This window comes from Procambarus clarkii, chromosome 38 (assembly GCF_040958095.1).
Source record: "Procambarus clarkii isolate CNS0578487 chromosome 38, FALCON_Pclarkii_2.0, whole genome shotgun sequence".
NCBI lineage: Eukaryota > Metazoa > Arthropoda > Malacostraca > Decapoda > Cambaridae > Procambarus > Procambarus clarkii.
In genome coordinates, this window is record NC_091187.1 from 17276389 (window position 1) to 17287913 (window position 11525).

Below are 11525 nucleotides of genomic sequence, written 5' to 3' on the forward strand. Positions count from 1 at the left end.
TACAACTGATCCCAGCTTCTTTCCTCTCCCACACGTAAACCAATAACATTCTTCACCCTTGTTAGACTTACATGTGACATGTTCTCTCACTCCCAAATTTCCTAGTACATGTCCATCCCTCCACCCACTATTTCCCAACATCTCACCTTCTCTACCCTTCACAACCGTCTTCCACCTGTTGCAAGTCTCCCATGCAACACCACCCATGTCATAACTTTCTCCCTGACTCCCTCACACAACTCCCAGGTACTGTCTCCCTCCCACATACTCTCTCTTCCCTCTCTCTCTCTCTCTCTCTCTCTCTCTCTCTCTCTCTCTCTCTCTCTCTCTCTCTCTCTCTCTCTCCCTCATCCGTTGCTTGACTTCTTGCACGCTATTCACATACCATTATGAATTAAGGATGCATGAGGCGTTGCAGTTAATGCAACGAAACCCGTCTACTTTCACACGCGCTTTGCCCATTATGCAAATTGCACACAACTATGCAAATTAGACTCAACGAAAAGCAGATGTACAAGTTTCCCCCTTGAAATATTTATACGAAATTATTTTAGAGTGCCTTGAGTAGGTCTGTTGATCCTGGAGCTTAGTTCATGTCTCTGGTTCCCGCACACTACTGTCACCTGGTGCTGCTTTGTCACCTGGTCCTGCTTTGTCACCTGGTCCTGCTTTGTCACCTGGTCCTGCTTTGTCACCTGGTCCTGCTTTGTCACCTGGTCCTGGTTTGTCACCTGGTGCTGCTTTGTCACCTGGTCCTGCTTTGTCACCTGGTCCTGCTTTGTCACCTGGTCCTGCTTTGTCACCTGGTCCTGCTTTGTCACCTGGTCCTGCTTTGTCACCTGGTCCTGCTTTGTCACCTGGTCCTGCTTTGTCACCTGGTCCTGCTTTGTCACCTGGTCCTGGTTTGTCACCTGGTCCTGCTTTGTCACCTGGTCCTGCTTTGTCACCTGGTCCTGCTTTGTCACCTGGTCCTGCTTTGTCACCTGGTCCTGCTTTGTCACCTGGTCCTGGTTTGTCACCTGGTCCTGCTTTGTCACCTGGTCCTGCTTTGTCACCTGGTCCTGCTTTGTCACCTGGTCCTGCTTTGTCACCTGGTCCTGCTTTGTCACCTGGTCCTGCTTTGTCACCTGGTCCTGCTTTGTCACCTGGTCCTACTTTGTCACCTGGTCCTGCTTTGTCACCTGGTCCTGCTTTGTCACCTGGTCCTGCTTTGTCACCTGGTCCTGCATTGTCACCTGGTCCTGGTTTGTCACCTGGTCCTGCTTTGTCACCTGGTCCTGCTTTGTCACCTGGTCCTGCTTTGTCACCTGGTCCTGGTTTGTCACCTGGTCCTGCTTTGTCACCTGGTCCTGCTTTGTCACCTGGTCCTGCTTTGTCACCTGGTCCTGCTTTGTCACCTGGTCCTGCTTTGTCACCTGGTCCTGCTTTGTCACCTGGTCCTCTTGTTATAGTTGTCGTTCATATCCAGCTTCAACATCTCTGTATCTCTCCCCAACATCTACGGAAGACTTCCTAAACCACATCATTTTGCATTTCTCAAGAAATATCTCTCAGCACCCTCCAGTGTCATTCATGTATCCAGCATCCACCAGTGTCATTCACGTGTCCATCATTCACCCGTGTCATTCTCGTGTTCAACATTCACCCGTGTCATTCACGTGTCCAACATCCACCCGTGTCATTCACGTGTCCAACATCCACCCGTGTCATTCTCGTGTTCAACATTCACCCGTGTCATTCACGTGTTCAACATTCACCCGTGTCATTCACGTATCCAACATTCACCCGTGTCATTCTCGTGTCCAACATCCACCCGTGTCATTCACGTGTCCAACATCCACCCGTGTCATTTCCGCACATTTCCGTGTCTCACCCGTGTTCAACACGGCGTACTTGTGTCTGCCTCGATAGTTACTTGTTGCATAATGGCCGGAGCGCCCTGCAACACGGCTTCCGTTGACTGTGGTGGTGCTGGTAGTGGTGGTGCTGGTAGTGGTGGTGCTGGTAGCAGTCGTGTGGTGGTGCTGGTAGTGGTACTGTGGTGCTGTTGCTGGTAGTGGTGGTGTTGTGGTGCTGGTAGTGGTGGTAGTGGTGGTAGTGGTGGTGTGGTGGTGTTTCCTCAGTGTGCAATTGCAAACAATAACACCTTCTTACATATGTCTCAAACAGTTACAATTAACAAACACTAGTAAAATTATATTCATGTTAAAACAAGCTTATTGCCGGCTTAAACACACACACACACACACACACACACAAACACACACACACACTACACTCTCATACACTAGCATATTCCTGGAAGAGCCCATCCTTCGCCCCCTTTCCAGGTCAATCAAATTTTCCTGCTCCCAATTTCCCTTTTCCCTTGCAGGCGGGACCTCCGTCGCCAGGAAGACCAAATCCAGCATTAAGGGCAGGATTCCAGACAGGGCGGTCCTTGCATACTGGAATTGGAAGGGGAGAAGGGATGGGTAGGAGGGATGGAATGAGATCGTCATGGAACAGGAGGTTCCAGAGATGTCATTGCATACTGGAATTGGAAGAGGAGACGGAATGGGTACACGGGAGGGAATGATATCGCCAGGGAACGGTTGGGCACGACGATCACCGGGAACTATGAGATGGAGAATGAAAGGTAAAGAGGAAATTAGAGTGTAAATTAGAGAGGGAGAGGACAAGATAACTTACTGGAATTGGAAGGAAGAAAAGTGGTGAAAATTATGGCTTAAAGAGTCACTTAGAATTTGGGAGCTGTAAGTATGAGAAATAGGTGAACAAAAGTATTGATAAGAGTTCATTATATGGAGGACTAAGAGAAGAAATATATATATTATATATATGAAAGGATATAGGAAATAACTTATATATATCAGAGGTAAGACGTGTCGAATGAGACGGTAGTTTGACTATATATATATATATATATATATATATATATATATATATATATATATATATATATATATATATATATATATATATAGGTTAAAACACTGCTAAGGAAGTAGGCCGGAGAGGCCCAAATTCATACCCACTAGACACTATATCCCCAAGAACTCACTTCTCTTATCTAACACACACAAACACTCCATCTTTCTCCCTTCCTTCCCTTCTCTTCCACATTCTCTTCTTTTCCCTTCTCTTCCTTCTTTCCACTTGCTGCTACTCAGACATTCCCACATCCCTAAATATCCTGGAAAAAAATAATTTTATGAGTCTCTCACAGAGTTTTGGGGAGGTTCTCCACAGTCTGGACATTATATCTATAAATAGTGTGACTTTATGATTCCCAGGACGCACTTGCGGCGATATACTTCTTCACTCCACTAGACTTTTCGCTTGAAACAAACACCTGTTTTTTTGTAAACTTTTGAATTAACGTGTATATATATATATATATATATATATATATATATATATATATATATATATATATATATATATATATATATATATGTGTATGTGTGTGTGTGTGTGCACATATATGTATATGTATTTATCAATGTATATTTATACGAGAAACGTTATCGAAATTGCATCAATAAGAGATTGCAATCATTTGGCAAATGCTTGACCTACCAAAATACGGTCGACAAATTAGGTCAATCAAGATACCATTATCGAGTCATTCCAGAGCTCGGCAGACCCTGATGACTCTACATGACCACTCGAGGGAGCAGACAAAGACTTAATTCTCATTGTCGTGACCTGAGACGAGCCAATGAAAAGTCATTTTGGCAACCCACATGAGGTTAACGAGATAACCATTAGAGGAAGATGACCAACATTGTAGGTCATTTTGCATGTCGAACGAAGCCAGTTGAGATAAAGTTAGAGAAACTGAGTAAAATGGCTCAGTTATATCTTCGAGCAAGACAGAAACGTCTTGCGTACATTTTTTTACCCAATGCCTCTGTTCACCTAACAGTAAATAGGGAACTGCTGTAGATTGAATCCAATGGAAAGTCAATAATTAGTTTAGACAGAGGACCTCAAGAAGCTGAAGCACAGGCCATCTTTCCCTTATTACCAGAAAAATAAAGATTGAAAATAGGATGCTATTTATGAAGTGAATATCTTGGGTCAATCATGGAAGAATGATACAGGAGGACACAGGATTAAGATGCAGCTAGTCAGGTAGCCTGTATAATTAAGTGAAGCAAACCACAATTACCACAATATATCATGTTAGTTAACGTTTGGCTCTCGCTATATTATGGCAGGTTAGCTTTGATTAACTTTGGTAAATTCTATGCGATTTATATATATATATATATATATATATATATATATATATATATATATATATATATATATATATATATATATATATATATATATATATATATATATAAACTTATGCATGAAAACCATCTTCAGAATTTAATTTAAGTTATTGAACTGATATGCATAATTACTTTTCAACTCGGCATGTGCAGCGAGCCCCAATCTTGGACCCGAATGAGATTTTTTGAGGGGAAGTCGCGGGGGGAGAGAGGAGAGTAGGGAAAATTGACGTAGGGAACATGAATGAGAGATAGCAAGGATATATATACGGGGGGAGCCGAATTTGCTATAACAGAAACAAAACTTGATATGATATGCGATACAGTGATTCCAGCAGACTATAACGTGATTATACAAGTGAGTAACACAGTAGAGGAAGCATGGTACTACTGGTACAGTTGGGTATCAGTCCAATGAGCTCGCTGATATCAACCCAGTATCTCTTTCAGTCCTAGAACTGGCCACCTCCATATGTTCCTTTCACATAAACACTCACTACATGGGAGATCCGGCGGTGCCCGGGTCAGCTCAGGCACCCCAGGTTTGTCTTTCTGTTTGTGTGTCTTTATGTTTCTCTATCTCTCTCCCTCTCAGGTCTAGACTTGTGGTGTGAGGAAGTTTGTAGCGTGATTGCTATTGCCACAGGAGTGGTTAGTTTATTGAACATGATGAGTACCGAGAAGTACTCAATAACATATAGATGTACCTATTACAGGCAAAGTACCATCTTGAGGTTATCTTGAGATGATTTCGGGGCTTGTTAGTGTCCTCGCGGCCCGGTCCTCGACCAGGCCTCCACCACCAGGAAGCAGCCCGTGACAGCTGACTAACACCCAGGTACCTATTTTACTGCTAGGTAAAGGTAAATATTTTACTGCTAGCTTTACTTTCACGCTATGCTAGGGGCATAGGGTAAAATAAACTCTGCCCATTGTTTCTCGCCGGCGCCCGGAATCGAACCCGGGACCACAGGATCACAAGTCCAGTGTGCTGTCCCCTCGGCCGACCGGCTCCCCAATATTCTACCATATGTAGAATATGATTTTAAATTTTGCCATCATGACTACACAACGTTTCACGGTATGAAAAAAACATCAAATATTTAAATATAATAAAAATTCCCATGCGATTTTTCGTGAGGGAGAAGGTGGCAGAAGGGGTGGATATTGGGAAAAGGGGAGAGAAGAGGGAAGAAAGGGGAAGAAAGGGGATAGGAACAGGGGTGAGGGAAGAGGCAGATTATCCCGTGTACTGACGGATATCTTCTGCTGGTGTTCTATTCTCCTGTGGCTAGTATTCTTTTCCTGTTGCTTGCTTTGTATTCTCCTGTTACTTGCGTTGCTTTCTTCTGTTGCTGGCGTTATGTTGTCCAACATTGCAATCTAATGTTGCTGGTGTTGTATTCTACTGTTTATAGAGTTATTTCCAACATCAGATGAGGTGTTGAGACCGGTTCCCCGAGCGGACAGCACGCTGGACTTGTGATCCTGTGGTCCTGGGTTCGATCCCAGGCGCCGGCGAGAAACAATGGGCAGAGTTTCTTTCACCCTATGCCCCTGTTACCTAGCAGTAAAATAGGTACCTGGGGTGTTAGCCAGCTGTCACGGGCTGCTTCCTGGGGGTGGAGGCCTGGTCGAGGACCGGGCCGCGGGGACACTAAAAAGCCCCGAAATCATCTCAAGATAACTTCAAGATAATCTCAAGATAACTTCAAGATAGGTTGTTTTGTATTTCTTCTGTTCCTGGTGCTGTATTCTACTATTGCTGGCGCTGTTTTCCCCCCCTGTTTCTAGTGTTGCATTATAATGTAACAGACATAACTTGACATACAGACAGACTAACTTGATATATATCAATGGGCTGTGAGGGGGCACTAAGCTGCGACTCAAGCATTGTCAGACGTGTACATTGCCAGTGATAGAGTACACGGCTTAGCAATGCCTTGGTGTAAGGTTGGCACCCACCTCACAGTCCTGGTAGATTTTCTGCATTATAATCTATTTCTACTGCTGGTACGTTGCTCATTAAGGTTGTTTCCCCTGGCGTAAACGAACAAGCAAATATTGTTGCCAAATAACTCTCGTCTAGTTATGCAAATTAGGACATTAATTCAGTGCAACCATTAAAAAGATTTGCCTATTAACATGAACCAATAAATTGTGGGGTAATTTATGGGGGGTAAGTGGAGATAGCAGAGGCTGAGTATTGAGAGTCCTTTACCGGCAGGTTCCTATCGCCCCGTCGTGCGATAAACGGTGATTCTCTGAATATATATGAAAACATTATCTTAAAATCCCTCCCGTTAGTAAAATTTATGACACCTCCCAACCTCACACCATTTCCAAAATTGCTATAAAATTGAACGAGTTATTTTTTGGGGGGTCCGTCCCCTATTCTTGGATCTTTTTCTCTTTCTGTTCCATATTCCAGTTTCAATAACAAATCAGTTTTTTTTTGTTCTCGGTATTTGCTTTCGACACGTTTTTTTTTATCTTGTTTACATATTCTTTTGTTTATCTGTCCGTATTTGCTTATGTATGGATGTTTAAGTATGCGTGTGTATGCGGTCAAGAGTTGTGTATGTCTGGTCCCAATGTATTATACATTTGTATTCGACTGTATTCCTCTAGCTGTCTTTACAAGGGGTTGAGACTCGGCTCCTGGGCCTCAAAATCTCTTTTTCGTGTGCCGGTCAACATTCATATTATGTAGAAAACGTTATGTTGAAAGTGTGGTACACTAAGGGGCCTGGCGGCTGAGTGGAAAGCGCTCGAGATTCGTAGTCTTAAGGTTCCGGATTCGATCCCGGTGGAGGCGGAAAAAAATGGGCAGTTTCTTTTACTCTGATGCTCCTGTTTACCTAGCAGTAAATAGATATCTGGGAGTTAGACAGCGGCTACGGGCTGCTTCCTGGGGGTGTGTAACAAAAAGGAGGCCTGGTCGAGGACCGGGCCGCGGGGACGCTAAGCCCCGAAATCATCTCAAGATAACCCCAAGAAGATAACCACAACCCTTTGTAGTACACCACACTCTATTGCTGTCTCCCTTGAGACCTTAGCATAATATAGGTGTATATATTTACTATTTGTGTCTGCAGAATCGAGCTATTAGCTCTTGGACCCGCCTTTTCTAACTAATCTATATTTTCCTCTAATATATCTACTACATATATTACACTCTAACACACGCACACACATACACCTTCCCAGGAAGCAGCCCGTAGCAGCTGTCTAACTCCCAGGTACCTATTTATTGCTAGGTTAACAGGAGCATCAGGGCGAAAGAAACTCTGCCCACTTGTTTCTGCCTCGGCCGGGAAACGAATCCGGGCCTTTACGACTACGACTCCCAAACGCTGGCCGCTCAGCCGCGAGACCCCAACCTTGAGGCAAGGTGTGGTGTGCGTATGTGTGTGTGTGTGTACTCACCTATATGTACTTTTTCGACACTACAGTGTGTGTGTGTGTGTGTGTGTGTGTGTGTGTGTGTGTGTGTGTGTGTGTGTGTGATTATATCTGTGTGGGTTTATTTTAATCAGAAAATCCTATAAGCAATACGACATAACAAAAAATAATTTAAAAATGATCACTAATCCTAAAAACTAACACTAAAGCTTCTAGAATTAAAGACAAAGTTGCCCGTATAATCCCCGTCACAGGCTGGCTGACGTGTATAATTTATGGATCAAAAGTTATATAATTCCAGAGGCAGGAGGATCTGAGACGGAATTTATATTTCCAGAAGGAACGGTAAATCAGAAACGGAAAATCTGGAACGGTAAATGGAGTAAGGTAAATAATGGGGATATAATGTCCTCGGGCTAAAACACTTGTTTTACGCTATACATTAAGCAAGGCAGATCCATTGTGGGTATTTTTGGGGAAAATATGAGAGGGGGAGAGAATGTGAGAGAGGAGATAATGAGAAAGGAGGGACGGAGAACGGGCAGAAACGAAGGGAAGAGATTAAGGAAAGAGAGAAGAGAATATCGAGAAAGGAAAGCAAAAGATAAATCAATTTATTGATATATATATATATATATATATATATATATATATATATATATATATATATATATATATATATATATATATATATATATATATATATATATATATATATATAATCTTTGAAGACGTAAAAACTATATAAATTTAGTCTCCGAAATAGGTTTGGAACCTTGATTCGATTCCCACACAGGAAGAATCAAACTAGAAGGGATAGGGCTCTGTGGAGTACCAAAACCATAGAGCTTCATCCTAGAGGAAACACTCTTAGTTTATCTCTTATCCACTGGGCTGAAAAGGTGCCTCATAACTACGTTTAACTGTCTCCTTAGGACATCGGAGAATGCAGCTACACTCCATCCTTCATATCACCATGGAAAGGAAATGTTCCAAGGGTGGAAAAGTTGACGAGATAAAAAGGATGGAAGAGAGGTAGAGGGATAGGAGTTGATAATAGGGTAGAACTAGCATGAAAGGTAAACATAGAAGCTTCCCTTAAGCCCCTCTCTCTCCAGATTCCTCTCTCTTTCCCCTTTTCTCTTACAGTATACAGATTTGTATTCTGCTCCTCTCTTCCATCTCCTCTCTCTTCTCTCTCTCTCTCTCCCTTTCAGCTACCAGATTATCACGTCCCTTACTCTACTCCAACCGAACATCAGATCCACCTTCTCTATATAAAAGTTCTATATATTATTCTGTATCACTTTCACTCTCTCTTACCAGATTGCCAGTCTCCTCTACCCTTTTGTACGGTTAAGTCCCGCCCATTACCACTCAATACCCAGTTCAAGTCCCACCCTTTATCCACTCAATATCCTGCTCAAGTCCGCTTCGCCTCCCCTTCACTATGTTTATCCCCCAATCTTAAATTCCTCTCCTCTCTCCACTCTGCATTTTACTCACAAATACCTCCCTCCTCTCTCTCTCAAAAAAAAAAAAAAACGTATCCCCTCCTATCACGAACAAACTTTCCATTACAAAAAACCTCTCCTCCCCACCCCAGAAAACTTCGCTCCTCCAATAACAATTCTTACACACATACACACACATGTATGGCTGACTCCATACACAGCTTCAAGTGTAGATATGATAGAGCCCAATAGGACCCTGTACACCAGTTGATTGACAGTTGAGAGGCGGGACCAAAGAGCCAGAGCTCAACCCCCGCAAGCACAATAGATGAGTACACACAAAACCGTCTCCACAATACTCAAAAACATTGCCCAAATACGCAGAACACTTCCCCCTTACCTCCCAGTACACAAAAACCCTCCCCCCATTACAAAAACACTCCCCCCATTACAAAAACACTCCCCCCATTACAAAAACACTCCCCCCATTACAAAAACACTCCCCGCATTACAAAAACACTCCCCCCATTACAAAAACACTCCCCCCATTACAAAAACACTCCCCCCATTACAAAAACACTCCCCTCATTACAAAAACACTCCCCCATTACAAAAACACTCCCCCCCATTACAAAAACATTGCCCCAAAACTCAGATAATTCCCCCTATCTCCCAATACACAATAACACTCCCCCCTTCCTCCATCAATACATCTCCCCTGCACCCGGCAACACTCCTCCTCCTCACAAGCCCTCCAGAGTTGCATGATAATTTACCGTTAACTTCATAACCTGAAGTTTGTGAGAAAAATATTGAATAGTTTCAAGGGGTCTCAACACACCAGTCATCGCAGAGCTGTATGTGCTCCTGTTTAAGTCTCTGTCTATCTGTTTAAGTAAAACAGGAGGACCTCCTGTTTTACTTCCTGTCCTGTCTTATTCCGTTTGAATCTAGTTTTAGCTCACTTTGTAATTCCCTTTGTTTCGCTCTTCTCTCTTTTTTTCTGTTTCATTGTCTCTAAATTTCGTTCAACCGCATTGAATCGTTGTGTCTATGCCTCGGTCTAAAGAGAGAGAGAGAGAGAGAGAGAGAGAGAGAGAGAGAGAGAGAGAGAGAGAGAGAGAGAGAGAGAGAGAGAGAGAGAGAGAGAGAGAGAGAGAGAGAGAATAGTTAATGGGATAAATGGTCAATAACATTCAGGCTTCATTTTAATCGAAAACAAGAAATCATCGGCAGTTTAATTATAAAAATATACATATTTATTTAAAATGCTGTTTTGTATTAATTTATTTATTATTAATACATTTCTCTCAAAAATCAGATGTTTCTTAAAATGAAAAAAAAGAAACAATTAACAAAAAAGTGGACATTAATCTCTTAAACTGCTTTACATCCTTATTAATAATTTTTTCAGATGGACATTCAATTAAATCTTATATTATAAAAGTATGGTTCGTACACTGAAGAAAAAAAGAAGAAAAATTCACAAAAAAATTTCGAAAGAAAAAACGTACCAACAGAACGAAAAATCTAAATATAAAACATGAGGGCTACTCATGCCTATATCAACCTCAGAAGGGTTACTCATGTTTACATCAATCTCTGGAGGGCTACTCATGCCTATATCAACCTCAGAAGGGTTACTCATGTTTACATCAATCTCTGGAGGGTTACTCATGCCTATATCAACCTCAGAAGGGTTACTCATGTTTACATCAATCTCTGGAGGGTTACTCATGCCTATATCAACCTCAGAAGGGTTACTCATGTTTACATCAATCTCTCGAGGGCTACTCATGCCTATATCAACCTCAGAAGGGTTACTCATGTTTACATGAATCTCTGGAGGGCTACTCATGCCTATATCAACCTCAGAAGGGTTACTCATGTTTACATCAATCTCTGGAGAGCTACTCATGCCTATATCAACCTCAGAAGGGTTACTCATGTCTATATCAATCTCTGGAGGGCTACTCATGCCTATATCAACCTCAGAAGGGCTTACTCATGTCTATATCAATCTCTGGAGGGCTACTCATGTCTGTATCAACCTCAGAATGGTTACTCATGTTTATATCAATCTCTGGAAGATTATTCAAACCACCACAATATCTTACGACATATCAGTATACTTTACTCCTGAAAATAGTTGATGATAGAAGTATACTATCAGTGTATGTACAATGAAAAGAGGAGGAAGGTATTCCACCCTCTTGCTGCATATCGGTAGAAGACGGAAAAAACAATAAATAAATTTAATATCATACATTGTGTGCATACTGGAGCCCTGCCATATTTCTATCAGTTTTCTATACAGACATCCACTTTTCAATTTTATATAAAGGCAATGCATTTTTTAAATATTTATGGAATTTCT

The 11525-nt window shown here is 42.1% G+C and overlaps 1 protein-coding gene across 1 annotated transcript; it reads right to left on the reverse strand.

The window, feature by feature from the left end:
- Window positions 1–591: 591 nt before the first annotated feature.
- LOC138372271 (collagen alpha-1(III) chain-like) lies at window positions 592–11126 on the reverse strand. Its single transcript, XM_069337549.1, has 2 exons — window positions 10667–11126; window positions 592–1433 (listed from the first exon to the last, which is right to left on the reverse strand). The coding sequence occupies exons 1-2, from the start codon at window positions 11124–11126 to the stop codon at window positions 592–594; spliced, it is 1302 nt and encodes a 433-aa protein (XP_069193650.1).
- Between the last annotated feature and the right edge of the window lie 399 nt (window positions 11127–11525).